The following is a 20,888-nucleotide window of genomic DNA, read 5'->3' on the forward strand; positions in this document are numbered from 1 at the left end:
TGCGCAGAGCGGCAGCGCGGGAGGCGGGAAGCGGCGCTGAGGGAGCTGAGGGAGCGCTGAGGCCGGCCCGGCCCCGCTGCTCCGCGCCTGCCCCGCCGCTGGGCTACGGGAGGACGGGCCCGCCTCCCGCCGCTTTAAAGCCTCTCCTGGTTACGTTTGTTGCCTCGCCTCGGCACTGGCGCCGGCAGCGGGAGATGAGCCGGGAGCTCAGAGGCAGGGGCTGCGCCCGGGGCAGAGGCTTCCACGGGTGGCGAGGAGGATGGCGAGGAGGAGGAGGATGGCGAGGCAGGGGACAGAAGGCAGAGCCCAAAAGGATGCCCGAACCTGGTGAGCCAGCCCCTGTGCTTCTGCCTGCTTTCTGAAGCCACAACGCTTTTCTTCTAACGCACTGTGCTAGGCAGTTACAGTTGTTTGTCTCCCGTGGTCAAAAGAATCACTGAGAATAAAACTTGCAAAATTTCGCTATATGTATTCTTTCTCTCCACGTTATTATTTTTTTTTCTTCCCCCAGCAAAATCTCGACTAGTCCAATCAACGATGGAGCAATTTATTCCCTACAAGGGCTGGAAACTTTATTTCTCTGAAGGTATCTTTAGACCAAAATTGCATGTACCAAGTATTTAAGTTAATTTTTTTCTAGAATTGATTACATGTAGTGTTAGCAGAGTTACAAGTTCAGTAACGAAAAAAACAAAATTTCATATATAAAAACATAAATACAAGAAAGATTCCACTCTTGTGATATACCGTAACATTTTTGATCATTATTGGGATACTTTGGAGATCTATCATCTTCCTTAATTTTGCAAAGCAGAAAAACAATAGAAGAAAAATTGCCTGTTGATGTATTTTGTGAAGTGAAAAGAATTATTTCTGTCACTAATGTGGTGTGTTTCTAATTAGTTTACAATGACAAGTCTCCTTTTGTCCAGAAGACTCAAGCCTTTGAAAAGTTCTTCATGCAGCGCATTGAGCTTTATGACAAGGTAAGAAATAAAGCCAAACATTTCCCACGCCAACAACCTGTTGTTGATACAAGAACGCTACAGATTTTTAGTGGGTTTTTTCCATCAAAAGTAACCTCCATCAGAGACCTGAAACATTTGGGACATAATTTGGGTGCTTTGCTTCTAGTTTGAAGTCTATTTTATGATTTATGATGTTTCCCAGGATGAAATAGAAAGAAAAGGAAGTATTCTCGTGGATTATAAGGAGCTAATCCAGGACAGAGAGCTGACTAAATCAATTCCAAATATATCTACTGAACTAAGGGACATGCCTCAGAAAATACTGCAGTGTATGGGTCTGGCAATTCATCAGGTAAGCACGAGGTTCTGATCCATGGGAGCAGAACCCTCACAACAAAAAAGCATCAGTGACACTTGGAGGCAATTACGTTATTAGCCCCACATCCGTGTTTTTCTTTCTTAGGGGAAATTACTGTTTGTTTAAAACTCAAATCCTTCAATCTCTCCCCTTCCAAAATCGCATTTTGAAGTTGATTAGCTCTTGGTGCATTTTTCTCTTTCATCATTGGAGCAGTTGACTCAAACTAGATGTGTTTCTAGCAGCTGTGTGTGTCCCTGTTGGGAGTTGTGATTCCTGTGGGGGTGTGTGTCCCCTGCCTGTTCCACACAGGTGCTGACCAAGGACCTGGAGAGACACGCGGCGGAGCTGCAGGTGCAGGAGGGGCTGCCCCTGCATGGGGAGCCCGTCATAAACGTGCCTCTCATCCATGCCAGGTGAGGGCTGCTGGGCACTTCTGTCCCAAGGAAGGGCTCTTTGCTTCCTGCCTCATCCTTGCCAGTGCCCGTGCATGGCTTATGTGTTGAAGGGAAAACTGGGCTCTCTGGAGCTTTTTCCAGAAGAACACTCTGCATTCTGCTTTTTCTCTTCACTGTGACTTCATGTCCTTGTGAAGAAAAAAGTGAAATGAAACCTCCTTATAAGCCGAACAAATGGCTTGAACTAGAAAATCTTGTAAGTAGAGAAGTGGCTTATAGGTAGAACAAGTACTCTATTAAAGATGTATTGATTAAAAGCAGAATTATTTAAGTTTCTGTTGACTGGAGAAGTTTTTAATGAAACAAGTGCTTAGAACCTTTTTCTTTATCAGAAGTAATGGCACCTCGCACTTAAAGGGTCTGAGGGAACTGTGTATGTAAACTCTATTGGAGTTCAAATTACCTTTAAATCTTACTTTTTTTATTATTGTTTTTAATTCCCTGCTGGTGGCAGCAGAGCCATAATAAAACTTTGGTCCTTCTGTGTCACAAGTCTAAATTCCCGGCTTTATCCAAAACTATGGAAAGAGACAGTTATGGATGATCTTAAAGTAATGTATTGCTAGGCCAGAGGTGTCGCTGGATAAACCAGCTGTACTGTCTGAGGCTGTTCAGGTTGATTCACATGAAGAATATTGAATGCTCTACTACTTTCTAGAGTAAGAATCAAAGACTGTACCATGGGTCCACCAAAAAAATACTTCTAAATGTTTTTTGGGCTTTTGTTTTCTGGATTTTACCCTTTTTAGTTGGGAGTAGGATTTTCTGTCTGTGTTTGGATGGTTTTGGGGGTTATTTTTGTCCTTTTTTCCTGTGTGCCAATGCAGGGTGTACAACTATGAGCCCCTGACCCAGCTGAAAAACGTGAGGGCCAACTGCTATGGCAAGTATATCGCCCTGCGTGGCACCGTGGTGAGGGTCAGCAACATCAAACCCCTGTGCACCAACCTGGCCTTCGTCTGTGCTGCCTGTGGGGATGTGCAGGGTGTTCCTCTCCCTGATGGCAAGTACACCCTTCCCACCAAGGTAAGCCAAAACCACTGAACTTTGTGCTTTTTGTTGTGTTTCCACAAAAAGCAGCGCTACAGGTGTTAAAAACAAGGGGGGGGAAAGTGTTTAAAGTTAAACAACTGAAACACATTGAAAAATAATTAAACATACCATGCAACTTTTCTTACATCAGACCCTTGTTACTTGCAAAAAATGTATGCTGCTGGAACACGATATGTGATAAAAATATGTAGAAATTCTCTGAAATCTGGAAAAAATATTATCTCTTTTAATTTCCATTTCACCAGTTGTGTTTAAAAAGACCCTTTCCACCTCGCTGTGGTGGTTTTCTATGCTAACATTGTTTGGGTTTTTTTTTTGATAAGAAGAACTTTCTATTCTAATTTAACTTTTTATTTTCTGGACTTAAGAAGTGATTGGACATAGGACAGTGCCTAGTTGTTCTCAAACCAGTTCACTGAGGGGATTGCACAATTCAGGTGTGTTTGCTCTAACAGCTGTGAGTCAGAGTTCAGGTGTCTGTGCTTGATACATCCTCATTAATTATGTACTTCCTAATTTGTAGCCCTAATTAAAGTGGCTTTTTTCTTGGAATGATGCTGAATTATATTACTTTGTTTTCCTTTTTTTTTTTTTTTTTTTTTTTTTTTTTTGAATAAGACAATTTCACCCTAGGGCTTTAAAAAAGGCTGGGAATGAATCAATTCCTGTTGTTGCAGTGCCTTGTTCCCGAGTGCCGGGGCCGGTCCTTCACAGCTGACAGGAGCTCTCCTCTAACCACCACAGTGGACTGGCAGTCTGTCAAGTAAGCACAAAAATGTGATGTGACAGGACACTCAGAAAGTGACAGGATGGCCCAACCCATGTTACACTGTGTTTTAATAATCTTACTCTTTTGCAGCTAGCACTCTCCAACATTTGTATCACAAAGCAGTTGTTTTATCCAAGTACTGATATACTTTGTTACCCACCCTGTGATAATTTCTTGGAAATTCCTTCTGCCATTAGTGAGCTCTTTGAGAGATGCTCAGTTTGTGCTCTTTTGCTGCTTTTCTCAATAATTTCTAATTGCATTTATGATTTCATTATTCCCTTTAATGAGCTGTAAGTCAGCTAGAAAAACCCTATTAGGTAGTATTGGTCAGCTGTGCCACTTGACCTAAATGAGCTAGAATTAAACTGGAGGGTTAAAAATCTTAGTTGGAAGTGATTAAAAAAATCTGTAAAACCTGTTCTTAGCAGCTCCAGAGGGCGCTGTTCATCACAGCTTCTTCGGTAAATCCTGGCTTGGCTTCCAGGGAATCTCGGAGCTCCGGGTGCAAAGCCAGAGCTGGAACTTTCACAACCAGGGAGTCAGCTGCTCTTCTTGTTATGGTCTGAGAAATTCCTTGGGCTTTTCCAGGGTTGGAATACCTATTAAGAATTCATGAGGGGCTATAATGCCTGAGCTCTTCATTTTTTTTTATATGGGTGCCTTTTACTTTATGTACTGTACTTATTTCTACATGAACGTGCTCATCGGTGGTAGAAAATCTGAATTTCAGCTCGGAGTTCATCGTTACAGCATTTCTGGGTTTTATGCGTGGTTTACACTCATTCAGTGATGTGTGGCCTGGAAGAGATGCCCAGAGCTCCAGGTGCTGGGTGCTGCAGCTGCACTGGAAGGTGCTGCGCAGCTGCGGGTGCTGCATGGTGCCCAGCTCCCCCGGTGTGTTGCAGGGTGCAGGAGCTGATGTCGGAGGAGCAGCGGGAAGCGGGACGGATCCCGCGCACCATCGAGTGCGAGCTGGTCCAAGATCTGGTGGACAGCTGTGTCCCAGGGGACATGGTCACAGTCACAGGCATAGTGAAGGTGGCAAGCACTGAGGAAGGTGGGTGCAGCATCTGGGAATTCCTTTTTCCTACGGTGGGGTTTCTGGTAGTGCTTACACAAGAACAACAACAACCGCTGCTCTTGGTGCCCTAAGTCCATAAAGTGTAAATTTCTTTGGAAGTTACCAAACTTTTACAATGGAAAGTTATTTTAAGGCATTATTTGCTTAACATGTTCTCTTTAGTGTCTCCTTCAGACATTAGGAGAACTGTCACACTGTTGTGAAGGAGAGTTATCTTAGTTTAGTCTCCCTAGAGAAACTTTTCAACCCTTTTTTTCCTCTTCTTTCCCAAAATGAAGAAATACATTGTGCACTGCTCTGAAAGAATACATTGCAGATAACTGCAAGACTGATTACTGAGCAGAGAATCAAGCCTCAGAGTAAAACAATCTATATAGAAAATTACTAATTGATAATTACTGAGTAATTACTATGCTACAAGTTTGATGCTTCTGCACCATGCATCTTTTTTTCCCCCAAAATATTGAGTGAAAACATTTTATATTCAACTTTGCTTTGACAACAGTAATGTAATAATTTAAAATCCCTGGAAAATTTTATTTATTCTGGGACAAAATTTTCTCTTGACATGTATCCTCAATTTCAGGAAAATGTTGTGTACATAATTGGAGGGAACTTAAAAGAACAAATGTAACTAGGAACTTATTTTGCATCAATTTTGCCAAGTGCAGATGTTCAGTACTTAAACAGGATTGTGGCTGTATGTGTTTCTGACTTACTCTCTGCCATTTGTAGATAATGAATTCTTATTGACAGAAAAAATGTTCCATCATCCTTTCTCAATTTTTCTAACAGGAGCTTCTAAAAGTAAGAATGACAAGTGTATGTTCTTGCTGTACATTGAGGCAAATTCTGTCAGCAACAGTAAAGGACAAAAACTGAAGAATTTTGACGATGAGACCTTTCAGAGATCGTTCATGGAGTTTTCCCTTAAAGACCTCTATGCTATCCAAGAAATTCAAGCTGAGGAAAATCTGTTCAGACTCATTGTGAAGTAAGTTGTATCAGACCTACACAGGGTCTGGGATTAGACATGAATCAGTGTGGCCACCTTCAGAGAAATGTGACAGCCCATCCTAAAGCTGTGGAATGTCTGAGCCTCATGCAATAGAAACCACAGAGATCTAACAAACTGCAGTGGGCAAGGGACTTGGGATGGAGTGATGGAAGTATTGTAGTGGGAATGTTGGAGCTTTGGGAGTGGTTTAGGGATACAAGAAGTTACCTGTGTTCTAGCTTAACCTTAGACAGAAAGCTCTGGGTAAAAAAAGGAGTTTGTTCATTTTGTTTATCACCATGTAAATTCAACTTACAAGTACCATTTTATCCTCTGCTTTTCCACAGTAAAGAATTGAGCAGAGGGTGTGAAAGACCCTCAGTTCAGACTAAAAAGTATTCTTCTACCTGGGATGTCCCTCAGGCCCTCCCAGTGGGAGTCAAGGAACACAAAATCAGCACTTTAAAAGGAGGGTGACAGGTAGTTACTTATCAAGACAAGAATAGGTGCAGATACCACTGGGAAGCTGGTTTCCCATATTTTTGTGGGGACTCAAGTGAAAAGCTTTTCTTATTTCAGTCATTTCTGGTAATCCAAAAATTTCAAGAAATTTGATGCTGCTGATTTCTGTTGGAAATTCAGCAACAGCTATCCAAAAGGTTTTATGTTTATTAAGGTGTTCTGTGATGAGAGAGAGGACAAGTGATTATTAATAGTAATACATGATTTATCTTCCACTTATGTTACCTTGTGCTTTGCTTTTCAGCTCTCTTTGTCCTGCAATCTATGGCCACGAGGTAAGTAATATCTAAAAACTCTACTTGTGATTCCAGTCTGAAATGTATATGCCACACTTCACTCCTAAAAGGATTCACAAAGCTTATCTGGGACAGGGGGAGGGAGCAGGGACTGTTTTACAGGTGTCTGTGGCTCTCAGTCTCTTTTGGTGTCAGGGGAGTGGCAGCCTTGTACCCTGTTCAGTGATCCAGAAGGAAAGGTTATTGCAGCTAGTTCTAGGGAGCTCAGTGTTGGTCACCATGATCAAATACTTACCAGTGTTGGCCTCTACCACAACAGATTGTGAAGGCAGGTTTGGCCCTGGCCTTGTTTGGAGGATGTCAGAAGTTTGTGGATGACAAGAACAGAATCCCAGTGCGAGGAGATCCACATGTTCTGGTGGTTGGAGATCCAGGACTAGGAAAAAGTCAAATGTTGCAAGTATGGTTTCCTTAATTACTATTTTCTGATTTCCTCTATTTCCTTGTTATCTTGTCTTGCAAGCATGGTAGGATAACTGTGCTGAGGCCAAAGGGTTGACTGAGCCTGGCTGGAGCTGTCTTTTTATGTAGGATGCCTCAAGTATAGGGGAGTATCCAAAGGGCTCTCCTGCCATCCAGGAGCCTGTTAAAGCACCAAAGCAGGTGTCCTTGGTTAGGCCCACGGGCTTTCAAGGACAGGCTTACAGGCTTGTTCTCCTGGCCTTACACAGTTCTTGTCAGCAACCCTTTTTCCCAGTGAGGAGGTTCACTCCTTCCTGTCTTCATTTAGCTGGTCCATTGTGAAATGAAGTAATTAATCTTTGAACAAACACAACTTCCAATTCCCTGTGACTCTCTTCCTGTAAGGCTTACTTCCATTCCTTACCCTATTTCTATGTTGCTAGCACAGATCATGGCTTTTTGGGAAAGGGACCTGATGCTGTGTTTGGGTTTTGATCTCAGTAGGTATTTCTGCATGACTATGTCAATTAGTAATAGATTATTTTGTTCCTTAAACTGAGTGATTTTTAAATTCCATGTCTTTTTCTATGGTTACTGTGAAGTGCAAGAGGGACAGAATTCACCTAGACCTTCTTTAAAAAGTCCTTCTAACATGGACCTGTTGTGTTAGGATATGATTTGCACTTAGCCAAAGTGATGGATTTGCACATAAGCATCTTAACAAAGAAAATTTAAAAATTATTCTTTTGTTGAATGAGGACTCTCCAACATAGAGTAACTGATTTGTTTTTTCACATTGTTACTTAAAAAAAGAATGCCATCCAAGGAAAGTTACTTCTACTGCTTTGCAGAAGTATGTGTCTTGGAATTGCAGGGAGTTAGAGCTTTACTGTTGGCCATATTCAATAGGAAGAAACAAATTTGAGTTTACATTGAATCGTTTCTCTAGAATGAGGCTTATGAAATTCTTCATTTTAGGGAGGGAAAAAGTATTTGTTTCTCTTCTAGGCTGTGTGTAACGTCGCTCCTCGAGGCGTGTACGTTTGTGGTAATACTTCCACCAGCTCTGGTCTGACTGTTACACTCTCCAGAGATGGCACTTCTGGAGATTTTGCCTTGGAAGCTGGTGCCTTGGTGCTTGGAGATCAAGGTAATCCATGGAATGCCACAGGTTCTGTGTAGCCATATGTGAGGGTCAGGAGTATGTGTGCTGCTGAGTCTCAGCTAAGCCAAAGTGCTCAGTTAATTTAACTGTGGACTAAAAATGTGTGTTTGAAGTGTGATACTGGGCTTCCACACCATGGGAAGTTCTGAGCTTCTCCAGTGACTTCTCTGGAGGCAGGAACTGCTTTCCTAGAGTGTAGGAAAACTTCAGTTCTCCAGTTCATATACCAGACTTACTGTGCCAAAGAACTAGGATTTCTTTTGTTCAGGGATCTGACTTATGTCAGCTGCTGGACTCTTATTGGTCTTGAAAAAGGACTTGCTTATGAGATCTGTTGTCTATTTTTAAAAGGCTTGTTTCACCATCTTAATGAATCACCAAAAATGCTGCATCCCCAAGTCAGGCCGAGTTCAGAGTGGTTACCATGGAATGCAAACAAAGCTGGCTGAAATGGAGATTTTCCAATGTCCCCTGCAGTCCCTAGAGTTCCGAGTTGGACTTCTGATGTAGCACTAGATTGTAGGACACACTTGTCCTTCAGTTACTTTGTTGTCTGATAAGTCTGTCCTGTTTTAATTGCTTCCAGGAATTTGTGGAATAGATGAATTTGATAAGATGGGAAACCAGCACCAGGCTTTGTTGGAAGCCATGGAACAGCAGAGCATCAGCCTGGCCAAGGCTGGCATTGTTTGCAGTCTGCCAGCTCGGACATCCATTGTTGCTGCAGCAAACCCTGTTGGAGGACATTATAACAAAGCCAAAACAGTGTCTGAGAACCTAAAGTGAGCCCTTTCTGAAATGCTGCTTTTATAATTCACATTCAGGAGTAGATGCTTCTGGCAGTCTTGTAGCTCATGTACAATTCCTTTCTATAATTTTGGAGTGTGAATGTGAACACAAACTTTAATAATTTTTAGTGGCTTTTGAAACAGAAATTGCTGTTGTACTTCATTCTAAACAAGCAGGACAGGATGTTTTACCTGTGTTTGAAGTGGAACAGAGTTGCTATGCTTTTTCCACTTCTCCAAGCACTCAGAGTTCCTTGTCTTTCCTCCAGAATGGGGAGTGCTCTGCTGTCCAGATTTGATCTGGTTTTCATCCTGCTGGACACGCCGAACGAGGACCACGACCACCTGCTGTCGGAGCACGTGCTGGCCCTGCGGGCCGGCCGGCGCGCCGCCTGCAGCAGCGCCCTGGTGACCCGGGCCGGCTCCCAGGAGCACTCTGTCCTCCAGGCCACCTCGGATCGACCCCTGCTCGAGAGGCTGAAGGTGGGGCTTGTCCTGGGGCTGCTGCGTGACGTGCTCTCAAGCACGTTTGCTGTGTTGGGTTTCAATAAGGAGCTACAGAGGTGGGCTGGGTGTAATGATCTGGTGTAACATGATCTGTGATGGAGTGTTGAATGCAAATAAAGCAGTGTGGAGGCAAATCCTTAGGCACCTGCAACTCCATGGATTTGGGGAGCATAGGAGAAGGGAGCATGTTTCTCATTAGACTTCAGTGATGGCTTTGAGAACTGATATTGTCAAATACCAGGTCTTAAGAGAAATATTCCTACTGGAGGTAATCCCATGCACTTTTGGAAACGGTATCAGCAGTAATGGTTTAGTCTTCCCTGGGGCTGTGGGAATTGGGATTTTCTCTTTTTGAGGAGGGATTTAACTTTACAATGAATTCTATTTGGCACTTCCTAGCTCCCTATTGCAGCTGAGAACCCTTGGCTGTTTTTTCTGAAATGGCCATGTGTGTGTGTTTACATGTCTGCATAGTGTGGGAACTTGAAGTACACTGTTCATATATGAAGCACCAAAGCCCTTAGAGTGATGACTGCATCAGATAAAGCATAAAGATGATGATTTAATATTAAAATTTTTGTTGTATAGAATGCTGACAGACAGAAATCTAACTCTTTGTAATGGCGCTAGATCTCAACAGGAGAAAACTTTGATGCCATTCCCCATCAGCTGCTGAGGAAGTATGTGGGGTATGCTCGGCAGTACGTGCACCCAAAGCTCTCTCCAGAGGCTGCACAAGTGCTCCAGGAATTCTACCTTGAGCTCCGGAAACAGAACCAAAGAGCAGACAGCACCCCCATCACCACGAGGCAGCTGGAGTCCCTGATTCGACTGACAGAGGTAAGGGCAAGCTGGAATGCTTAAGGGATTGAAAGCAAAGAGATTATTCTTAAGGTACTACCCAAATCCTACCATTTTTCACAGCTTATTCACCCATATGCTTTTTGTTTTGTTAAAAAAAAAAAATGCAAGAGGCTTAGAAGTGCTTAAGAGCTACTGTTCCTTAAAACTTCTTACAAAGCAAAAACACACAGGAGATTGTCACATTCCCCAAAATAAGAAAAAGTAGGTGCAGGAAGGAACAGCCTGCTGCCCACATTGAACGTAGACTGCTTCTGTTTTCCCTGATACTGCCTTAACAACACTCTTTGTGATCTGCTGCTTCACAAGGCTACACTGCTAAAAAGCAAATGAACTCCAAGCCACAGTCTAAAAGTGCAAGTATGCAGAAGGTGACATTGATACACTAACAAAAAATAGAAAAATCTTCCTCTAATCCTGTAGGCTTAGGTTCTGTCTCTGCTCCTAAAGTTTGTGCTTGTAGCCCTGGTAGAGTGATTGTATCCCTTTTTCAGATCAGTTAAACCTTAAACCCTTTTTTTCTGTTTTAAGGCACGATCAAGGCTGGAATTAAGAGAGAAATCTACCAAGGAAGATGCTGAGGATGTAATAGAGATAATGAAATACAGGTAATAGAAAATACTGCTTTAAAAAGAAATAAGGTATCACAATGCTTTTTTACTTGAAACTTCTTTTCTTTACATACTCAAACACAGTGAAGAAATCACTTTATCAAGCTTAGGCCATGATACTACTATTTGGATTTGTTAGCTGCTCTTTAAAAGCTGCCAGCAGCCCTAAGTCAAATACAACTGCTTAGGCTTGTGAGTTGTGTGGTCATGGTGCTCCTGTGTGTCTGGGCACAGTAAGGCAGACGAGAGGCTCTGCTGAAGGGTTTTTGCTCCCCTGTGATTAAAGTTTAAAAGTGATTTGGATGAATGCTTAGTCTAAGCTCCCTAGAGAGTGACCTGATAGGGGTTGGTTTTCTGTGTGGCTTCTGAAAGCTCTCTCATTTTGGGAATCAAATCCACATATGTTTGTAGGAGTGACGGTGGGTAGGACAGTTGGGATGGAGGGAGATGAGAAATTTTTGAAGTTAGGTTTTGGAATTTGGAGTTTATTGTAAAGGGCATGGGTGTAGGGGCTTTGTTTGGAGCTGCCAGCTGCAGCTCGGAGTAGGCTTGAAAGATGAGCTTGAAAGAGATTTGAAAGAGTATGAGGGAGGAAGTTTTTGTTATAATACAAAAAAACTCCTTTTGTGTTGAATATTTTAAATTTTACTAACTAATTAAGTATAAGATACAAATTTTATAGTATTTGTATATAGCTTATAAAAGTTATTGCATTACTATACTGTGTTACATTTTAACTTTAAAAATTATTTTTTGGACTCCTTCTAAGTTAGTAGGTTAGTCTGACCCTTGGACCTGTCTGCAAGTAGAGCATATTGTTTAATCAAAAGAGGATTACAGCCAGCCATACTATTGGTTTTTAGTTGTTTAGTAACTAAGGCTTGGTATCTCAAAGCTTGCTTTCATTTCAATCTCATTCACAGTTACCATATTCTCAAAATCTTTTGCTAGGCAATCACATTTATAAGGCTTTCCTGTTTCATCTTCCCCACACGTTTGCTTTCATCTCCCGGTGAGTGTTTGCTCTCTCTGTAACCTGTCTGCAGCATGCTGGGCACCTACTCGGATGAGTTTGGCAAGCTGGACTTCGAGCGCTCCCAGCACGGCTCCGGGATGAGCCATCGCTCGCAGGCCAAGCGCTTCGTGTCCGCCCTGAGCAGCGTCGCAGAGAGGACCTACAACAACCTGTTCGACCTGCAGCAGCTGCGCCACATCGCCCGGGAGCTGCAGCTGCAGGTGAGCTCCCCTCAGCAGCACGCTGCCAAGGGAGAGAGCACAGGCGCCTCTGGTGTGCCTCTGCAGTGCAGAAATAACCAGTGTCCTGCTGGAGGGCTGAGCACAGCTCCTGAGTGTCTCTGGGAGCCTCACTCGCCCCACAGCTGTTTGCAGCAGCAGCTCCTTGAGCTGTGAAAGGCACTGGTGGTTTCAGGGCTACACTCCTTCTACCTCCCCAGGGCACACGCCTATCTTTGTTCCCAAGTTCAGACTTGTGGTGTCTGTGCTGTTTCAGCAGTGCAATGACGGTTGTTCATCGCCTCCTCTGGATTAAATACACCTTTCAGGTTTTCATTCCTGCTTCAGACATCCTGAAGTTGTGTGTTGAAAGGAACAACAACTAGGACACATGGCCACAAATGTATTCTGCCCTGTCATTTGTTTGCATTCTGTACTTGTGGGGGCTTCAGCCAAACAGAACTGTTGATAGCTAACTCTACTTTTTGCTCCATCAACTACTTATTAAGGTTAATTTCATTAACTCTAATTCTCCCTTCATATATAGAATACTTTTGCCCATTCAAAGTTTTATACCTGGAAATCAGGGAGAGTTGTAGAAATCATGCTTTTCCCTGGTAGATACTTCTGTTTCAGAACTGGAATTTATACATATGTAGCTGCATCCTTCATGTCCTAAAGGAGAGAACGCTGCTTCTGTGTAAGGCTGCAGTAAAAACTGTGTAACTGAAGCACAAAACAGGGGGACTGATGGTGTGACACCTCCTGGTAGGTGAACAGTTTGCTCAGGAAACTGACCTATGCTAAGCCCACTTTATCTCACTAGGTTCTTTAAAGTGGCTTATGTTGCTTTACATCAGGTAAGATGTCATTCTCCCATTTGATATTTTTGTCTTTATCTTCCCAGGTATCTGATTTTGAAAGCTTTATTGGATCCCTAAATGATCAGGGTTATCTTTTGAAGAAAGGCTCAAGAGTTTATCAGCTCCAGACCATATGAGAAGAGTCCCTGTGATGAAATTCCTTGGGATGATTGTCCCCCTGGGCTGCTGGGCCTGCAGCAGGGAGGCACGTCCTGAGCGGAGCTGCACCTCTGGCCTTTGCTGGGCTGCAGATTCCCTGCAGGAAATTAAACTGGAAAGCTGCAGAAGGGCAGCCTGGCAGTGGTATTGCTGCCTGGTTCATCTTCCAGCCCCCTGTTCCAAATGGGACCTCAACATCCTGCAGGAGAGGAAGGTGTGTTTTTGTACTGTTCCAGTGCCATAAGGGACTTTACTTCTGAAAGAGATGCTGGGCCCACACATTTCAGCCCAGAAATCTTTCATGAGAGGATGGTTTGAGCTGTACTTTCAGCACTGTTGTTCACTTAAAGTCTAGAAATGTTTCCAGAATGTTGTGACAACACTGTTTTGTAGCTGTTACCAAATGACACTTCACTGAAACTGACTTGATTTTTTGTGGTCTTTGAAGCCAAGGTTTTATTTGAAGTCCAAGTGTGATTTAAGAAAATACCTTTATTGGAATATTTAATTTGTAAAGCAGGGATTGGAATTTGACTTCCATTAAACTTTATATATGAGAAATGTTATTTGTTCAAGGCTGTTCAGTGGCCACTGCAAGATCTGTAACAGCAGCAGGTTCTGTTTGTTTCAGTGTAGCTGTTCCTGACACAGAACCATGTGTGTTCAGCATGGGGGGAATGCTGAATGTTTCTTGACTGATGAAATCAGAACCATGGTTTGGTGCAGTGAAATGGCACCTGAGAAGCTTTCAGTGGAAAAATTAAGAAACCACCCAGCACCAAGAGGAAAGAAAAAAAATGTACTTTTAAAGAAAAGAAAAATATACTTTTAAAAATCAGGACGGCAGTGCTGATTCTTCTGTTCTCCCTTTTTCATTTCTCAGGTAAGATATGTGTGAAAAACACTATAATCACTTGGCTTTTAAAATGTTAAAAGTTTTGTAACTATAAAATGGTTGTAAAAATAGTAATACAACTAGAGTAATAAAAAGCAAAGAGAACCATAAATTCCTCTTCTCTGGAAGATTTAGGTGTTCTGGGATTGTTCTAAGTGACTATCTCAGTCTTAAAAAAAAATATATATAGTTTCTATTTTGACTACAAAACTAGTTACCATACTGTTAAAATGTTAATACAGCACTTCTAATCAATATAACGTAATACATACAGCATTCACTTTAATATTTGTGAAAAGCCAATCATAAATATGCATTTTTCACAATATGATAGATAAAAACAAGCAGAAATACTGAAACTTGGGGCCAAGCCCTCTAATTTAAGGGACATCAGGGATCAAATGTCGTTGAAACTGAAAACAGGCCAGCCGGACGAAATGCGTTAAGTACACAATTATAGTTCTACATCGGACCTCTTCAGGGGCAAGCTGTGCTCTATCAGCTAATCGGAAGTAGCTGCTAGAGACCGATTTTGTCTTAGTACGAGGCTGGGGCGCGGGGCGTTGCACCGGGAAACCGAACTCATTCCCGTTTCCCCTCGAGACAGCGGAACGCGAGCGCCAGAAGCAAGCACCGGGCACCGGAGACCGCTCGCGCTGAAGGTAAAGGAAGCCTTCCCCCTCCTCGGGGGCTTGTCCGGGAACGGCGGGGAGCGGGCTGACCCTGGGCGGGAATGCGGTGGGAAAGCACCGGCACGGCGCATCCCCGGCGCCGGCCTTCCAGCCCGGCCGCCTGCCGTAAAGCGCGCGGCCCGGCCGAGGGGGGCGGAGGCGCTGACGTAAAAGGCCGCGCGTGCCCGGCGGCGGAGGCGCCGCGCGCGGCTCGCGCGCCGTGCCCGGGGCGGCGGGGCGGATGGCGCGAGGCCGCGCGCTCCCGCGGGCAGCGCGGCCGCGCGCGTAGGGCGCCGCGGGCAGCGCCGCTCCTGCCGCGCCATGCTGGCCGCCGCCTGGCTGGCCGGGGGCGCCTGGCGGGGGCTCCTCCGCGGCGCGGCGCGCAGGCGGCCGCCCGGCGGAGCGGCGAGGCCTCTGGGCGGCCGGCTCGGCGCGGCGGCGGGCGTCTCGCGCCTGCCCGCGGGCGCGGGGCCGCCGCGGCTGCTGCGCGCGCCCGCCGCCGCCTGGCGCCTCCTGAGCGGCGGGGCCGCCCCGCCCGAGCCGCGGCGGGAGCGCGGCGCCGAGCTGGTACGTGAGGGCGGCGGGGGGACCGGGCCGGGCGGGCTCCCGCCGCCAGGCGTTCGCCGCTTGCAGAATAGTTAATGTCCAGCGGGTCGAGGCCGTGCGCCTTGCGAAAGCACCGGGCTGCTGCCGGGAGCTTCCAGGCTTGCTGGCTAGCTGAGCGGAGAAAGTATTTGTCGCGGTTAAAACTCCTCTTACTTGCCGAGGCGGGGTTTGAGTTCCTGCCCTGATGTTTTTTTATGCCTTGCTTTTTACAGTATGAAAACCCCTGGACGATCCCAAATATCCTGTCCATGGCGAGAATGGGTCTGGCGCCAGTTTTAGGCTATTTGATTGTTGAGGAGAATTTCAACGTTGCCCTCGGTGTCTTTGTCCTGGCTGGTGTGACGGACCTGGTATGTCTGCATCGGTTTGGGAGCTCGGGGCTCACGGGGATCCCGTGGGTACGCGTGGGAACGGACTCCGGGGGAGAATGGAACCGGATAGAACAGATTGGGGTGTAGATTGTGGGTTTCTAGGAATGCTGTCTATATCCTTTGTGGTGCTGCAAAGGGAATTTGCAGGTGCCCGAAGGGGACTTAATGCTAACGGAGGAAAGGGCAATGTCAGGGCTCCCTGACCAGCGCCAGGTGGGCATTGGAGGCTCAGTGCTTGTGCTCCTGGTGGTCTGTTAAATGATACAAGTGTCAACTAGGTAGCGCATTTTATCCTAGTTAAACTCACTGTTTTACCCTATGTTATTCATTACGTATCTCTCTAAAGTGTACCTGAGCTATTTTGGTTCATACTCTTCTAATAGAGAGCTATTGAATTTTGGTTTTTCTAGCTGGACGGATTTATTGCACGGAACTGGGCTAATCAGAAATCAGCACTGGGAAGTGCTCTCGATCCCCTGGCAGATAAAATCCTCATCAGTGTGCTCTATGTGAGCCTAACTTGTGCAAATCTTATCCCAGGTGAGGAAATGGCACTTGTGTGCTCTAGATAAGGTAATGAAGGTCAGTTTACATGTAGCAACATTTCTTGTGTTTCTAGAAGGAAAACTCTGCATCTCTTGGAGCTCTTGCTTTGCCAGTTGCTCTTTGCTCCCATTAAACTCTTCCAAAGGAACCCCACGGAAGGCAAATGCTGCCACATACAAGAGCAGCTAGCCTGTAGTGCCATTTTTAAGTGCTCTTTCTTTAAAGCAATAGCAGTTAATAGCTCTGTAAAGTTGTTTTTCATGGACTGGATTGTTTTAAGACTTCAGCTTAAACCCTTTCAGGAGTTGTGTTAAACATCCTCAGCAATGCATAAGAACTCGTTCAGGAGAATTTGAGAGTGGTTGTTTCCTCTTGCTTCCAATTTTCTGCTCTTTTGGTTGTGTTTTCCCTTCAGTCATGCACAGAGTTTTTCACTGGCTGGTGTTGGCTTGGTCTTGCAGTTCCCCTGACTTCCATGATAATCCTGCGGGATGCGGCGCTCATTGCCGCCGTTTTTTACGTGCGATACAAAACTCTTTCTCCACCGGTGAGTGCACAGCATTAAAGACCTATAGTCATAACAAAAAATAGATTAATAAGCTTGATTAATAGGAAAGTTGTGACCAAGAGATTTGTCATCTAGAGATTTGATGGCTGCAAGATGTAATGCTTGTTCTTTTGCCAAGCAGGTTTCGAAGCAGAACAGTGTTTTAATAAAATATGGTTTGTAAAGATAAGTCAGAGCTGCTCATAACTTTTTTCCCTGTGTGTGCTGTGTAATAATGAATCTTACAAAAGAGCAGTGTAATTCTTCAGTTGCCTTTATCATGTGAACAGGTGTATCAGATTGAATGTACAAGGGCTGCATGTTTTTTCCTCTTTTCTCCCCCAACAGAGAACACTGAGTAGGTATTTTAACCCGTGTTATGCTACTGCGCAATTAAAACCAACATTCATCAGCAAGGTAAGAGCAATAACTCGTTACTAAAGCTAACTCCTGGGTGCTTGGGGCATTGTGTGGCTTGGAGGGTGGGGATAATTTACCACTAATGCTGAGTACAATTTCAAAATAGTGCCAAATGTACGTGGATCCTGAAATGTTTTCAACTATACTCTGTCAGAGCATGTACTAATTTTGAAAGAGATGCTTTATTTTAAGGAAGTTTCTAAATACATTTTCTTTGTGTAAGCTAATCCTTAAAGCAGTAATAAAAGTGTATGTTGGTGTTCCTTGCACTGTACTTCCTCATGTTGCTCACGGTTCCTGTTTTGCTTTTCTCAGATGAACACAGCAGTTCAGCTGATTTTGGTGGCAGCTTCTTTAGCAGCACCCGTTTTCAATTATGTGGACAGCATATATCTGCAGACATTATGGTAACTAAGATCTTAATTTTTTTTCCCCAGATAATTTAATGTGTTCCTAAAGAAACTGGTAATTGAGATTAATTTGTGTGGAACAAAAAAACTGTGCCCAGAAGATGCAATAAGCCCATATGCCTGAATTTTTACACCTTTAGTCTTAAATGACACCGGAGCTAGCTATTTATTGGTACTCAATGAAACTAGATAAGATCCAGGAATAATAGCTTAGAAACAGGTCTTTGGGGTAGGCAGGCAAAACAATTTCAGATCAGTGGAGAAAAAGAGCAGGAAGAAAGGCTGCATGGATTCCTCATTTATTCATGCCAGAAGTGTCCTTGAAGAGGCAACCTTGGGATCAGTAATAATAGCCATTCTTAGTTTTGCTTTATGCTGTAGCTGCTATTTTGAAATCCAGATTTCTGCAGTCTCTTTGAAAAGCACATGGAGAAATTGGTGATTCCTTTAGGAAGGAAGGGGAGGGATGGGATGAGAACAGGCATAAAGGAGCTTCTCCCCTTAGGAAATGCTGTTCCTTCTGCTGTCACTGGAGATCTGAACTGTGTCTGAACTGCAGCTGGCTGCAGCTGTTAGGGGTGCAGTTGTTTTTCCTTAGCTATTTGGCAAGAGTTCAGAATAAAGAGTTCTGAACAGCAGATGTCAGAATTACTTAGTAACTTAGTTTAAAGTAGTGCAAAATCCAGTGTCATATGTCTTCTAGGGAAATAAAAAAACCAACCAAACCAGAGAAACCAAAACCACCAACCCAAACCAAGAAGCATTTAAGGAACTATGAATGAACCTTGATCTTAATAGTCTGTGGTTTTTTATCCTGGTGGTAAGACAAAATCTATAGTTGCCTCTGGGTGTAATTTGCCAGGGTGTTTTGTGGATACTCTCAGAAAGTCCCTGGAGCTCAGAGGGGCAGGCAGGGCTGTAGCAGTGACTCCTCAGCCTTTCAGACAAAAGAGCACTGCTCATTTAGGGATGTCTGTGGTCTGGGAAGGAAGCAAAAGAGGCTGCAGCAGGAGCTTGTTCTTTAGCTTTGGGACTTGGTGAAAATGGTGAGTTCAAGTCCTGAGTGGTTTGAATGCTCCCTGCTCACACTACCAAGGAAGTTTCTCACATCTGTCAGTTCTCAAGCTGGTAGAAGTTATGTAGCTGCAAATGCTGAATCTTTTCCCTTCTCTAAAGTAAGTGCTGGTGTGGTGATAATTTGTCCTGGTGTGCAGTTACGCTGAAGAATGCTGCTTACCACTGGATGGCAGAGCCTTTGTTTATCTAATCCTCCCCACAGCACTGAATTTCAGCTTAAAGACTGTAAGCTGCATTTTTGTGGAGCATAGTTCCTGACTGTGTAGTTAAAAACAGATGCTAAATTAAAAAAAAAAAAAAAAAAAAAAAAAAAAAAAAGGCACTTTTTCTGTTGTCCATAGACCCACATGACTTAGAGGAACTCTTTTTCCCCAAAGGTGCATCACAGCTTTCACAACGGTGACATCTGCCTACAGCTATTACCACTATGGCAGGAAAACTGTCCAGGTGATCAAGAACAAGTGAAGGGGTCCAGGTGACAAAATGGAAGTGTTCCTGGGAAGGCAGGAAGGTGCTGTGCCCCCAGAGGTGGTGGTATTGCAGCTGAGTTTTGGATCAAAGCTCTCTTTGTTTTTCTGCTTAAACCATGGCATCACAATGAAGTGAAATTTGAATATGTACTGTGTATATATGTAGAGACAGACTTTTTGATGTATTTTTAATTTCTTTAAAAATGAGGTTGTTTACAAAAACAAATAAATAATTCTTAAAAACACGGGTTACTTGCTGCTGCCCTGTGCATTCTGAAAAATTCTATGCTGGTTTTGATGTCAAGACACACACTTGGCATCAGATTTGCTTTGCCATATTCCTGCAAGGCGCTGAGTACACTGGGATCTGAGAAGAAAAAGCAACTACAAGAACAAGTTTGTGCCTCAGCCTACATCAGTAAGCCAGCACTGCTCATTGGGACTTAATCACTCACCTCAGGCTGCACCAAGGGACAGTATCTTCAGAAATTCAAAGCAGACAGAAATTTTGATTTATATTTCATGGTAATACTGATAAAACCATGAAGAGTTCCTACCCTGCTCCTTTTGGTTTTTAAAGATCAGCAATGCTGAACCGTACTCAGGGTTTTTGAGGAAGGTCAGCAGTGCTGTGAGGAGTCTACTCAAATGGAGTTAAGTTTCTCATCCTATATATTCATTTCTAGGGATTGAAAGAAACTCTTGTACCTCCAGATGCTTTGAAGCTTCTAAAGGTGTTGTTTAATCCCAATACCACTGGCTGGAGAGGACATGTAAAATACTGTCCAAATGAATGGAGACAGTGGAAGAAACTTTAGATGTGTTTGCTGTTCTTTCTTCCTCTGCTTCCAGCTTCAAGCTGCACACTGTGCTCCCCCTCATGCAAGGACGAGTTGTTCTTTGCCTGTTCTCTGCCTACAAAAACAAGGCAGAACAGGTCAAGTTTATCATAAATTCACATTTTCTCTTTGTGGGCTACAGGATTTTTCTTTTATGTCATTAAAAAAAGTACAACTATGAAGGGTTTCAATGAAATCAGGAGGTAAATAATGCCACTGTTGTATTAGCAGAGAAAACTGTAGGAGAGCACAGCAATCTCTTTTGTGACTGTTTGTATATATAATGCTTTCTTTATATTGAAACTTGTATAAAACGGTGCACAGAGAAAACACTTGCTCTTCATTAGTGCCTTTGTTTTAACTGTCTTTAATGGTCAACCCTGCAGCTTTCAGCAAAGGATAGGGGGAAAAGCCTGTGGATGTTTCCTTAAACTACATGAGTGGAGTATTTTCTGTGAAAAACCAGTTCAGAAAGCAGGACAGCTTTTCAGAGCTAACAGCTGTTTGCAGTTACGTTCTGTTAGTGTTCAGGAACACACATAATCACGGGATATGATTATCTGCAGGTGCTTTTATTGAAGAGCTCTGGGAATCGGGTACAGACCCGAATCTTACTCTGATGTGGCTTTCGAGCTGAACGTATTTTATAGTCTATTGTTATATAATTTACATATTAATTATTAAACTTATATTGTTCTATTGTATACATTGACTTTATTTAAGTATGAGTTTCTCGTGATCTTTCTCAAGCCCCCGACCACAGTTTATCGTTACGATTAAAGAGTAATTGTATTTAATTACTAAGCAATCATCACGTCTGACAGTTATATCATTTATCATGTACTAGCTACAAAGGTGCAGTTCTAGCAAGTACAAGGCCTGCACTTTCCCAGGGTATTTTTGCCAGGGCCTACTAAGCTTAATTTTCCCTCTAACCCTAAA

General features: G+C 43.7%; 2 protein-coding genes across 2 annotated transcripts; both read left to right on the forward strand.

The window, feature by feature from the left end:
* The first annotated feature begins 22 nt into the window (after positions 1–22).
* On the forward strand, positions 23–13,655 carry MCM8 (minichromosome maintenance 8 homologous recombination repair factor). Its single transcript, XM_021538631.2, has 18 exons — positions 23–327; positions 512–586; positions 904–986; positions 1,171–1,320; positions 1,639–1,742; positions 2,612–2,810; positions 3,515–3,600; positions 4,515–4,666; positions 5,486–5,684; positions 6,454–6,484; positions 6,765–6,905; positions 7,916–8,057; positions 8,659–8,854; positions 9,130–9,343; positions 9,998–10,207; positions 10,760–10,836; positions 11,886–12,075; positions 12,980–13,655. Exons 1-18 carry the CDS (start codon positions 195–197, stop codon positions 13,070–13,072), a joined length of 2,475 nt encoding a protein of 824 aa, XP_021394306.2. The 5' UTR covers positions 23–194; the 3' UTR covers positions 13,073–13,655.
* A 1,326-nt stretch (positions 13,656–14,981) lies between these two features.
* CRLS1 (cardiolipin synthase 1) lies at positions 14,982–20,650 on the forward strand. The gene is made up of 7 exons (XM_021538639.2): positions 14,982–15,227; positions 15,479–15,616; positions 16,048–16,177; positions 16,645–16,730; positions 17,079–17,147; positions 17,466–17,557; positions 19,015–20,650. Exons 1-7 carry the CDS (start codon positions 14,982–14,984, stop codon positions 19,100–19,102), a joined length of 849 nt encoding a protein of 282 aa, XP_021394314.1. The 3' UTR covers positions 19,103–20,650.
* The last annotated feature ends 238 nt before the right edge of the window (positions 20,651–20,888 follow it).

Source organism: Lonchura striata, chromosome 3, assembly GCF_046129695.1.
Source record: "Lonchura striata isolate bLonStr1 chromosome 3, bLonStr1.mat, whole genome shotgun sequence".
In the NCBI taxonomy this organism is placed as follows: domain Eukaryota; kingdom Metazoa; phylum Chordata; class Aves; order Passeriformes; family Estrildidae; genus Lonchura; species Lonchura striata.

Coding starts and splice junctions, on each gene's coding strand:
- MCM8 (XM_021538631.2), top strand. CDS start 195: ATGAGCCGGGAGCTCAGAGGCAGGGGCTGCGCCCGGGGCAGAGGCTTC. Junction 987..1,170: donor GCATTGAGCTTTATGACAAG/GTAAGAAATAAA, acceptor GATGTTTCCCAG/GATGAAATAGAAAGAAAAGG. Junction 12,076..12,979: donor CCCGGGAGCTGCAGCTGCAG/GTGAGCTCCCCT, acceptor TTATCTTCCCAG/GTATCTGATTTTGAAAGCTT.
- CRLS1 (XM_021538639.2), top strand. CDS start 14,982: ATGCTGGCCGCCGCCTGGCTGGCCGGGGGCGCCTGGCGGGGGCTCCTC. Junction 16,178..16,644: donor TTGTGCAAATCTTATCCCAG/GTGAGGAAATGG, acceptor TTGGTCTTGCAG/TTCCCCTGACTTCCATGATA. Junction 17,148..17,465: donor AACCAACATTCATCAGCAAG/GTAAGAGCAATA, acceptor TGCTTTTCTCAG/ATGAACACAGCAGTTCAGCT.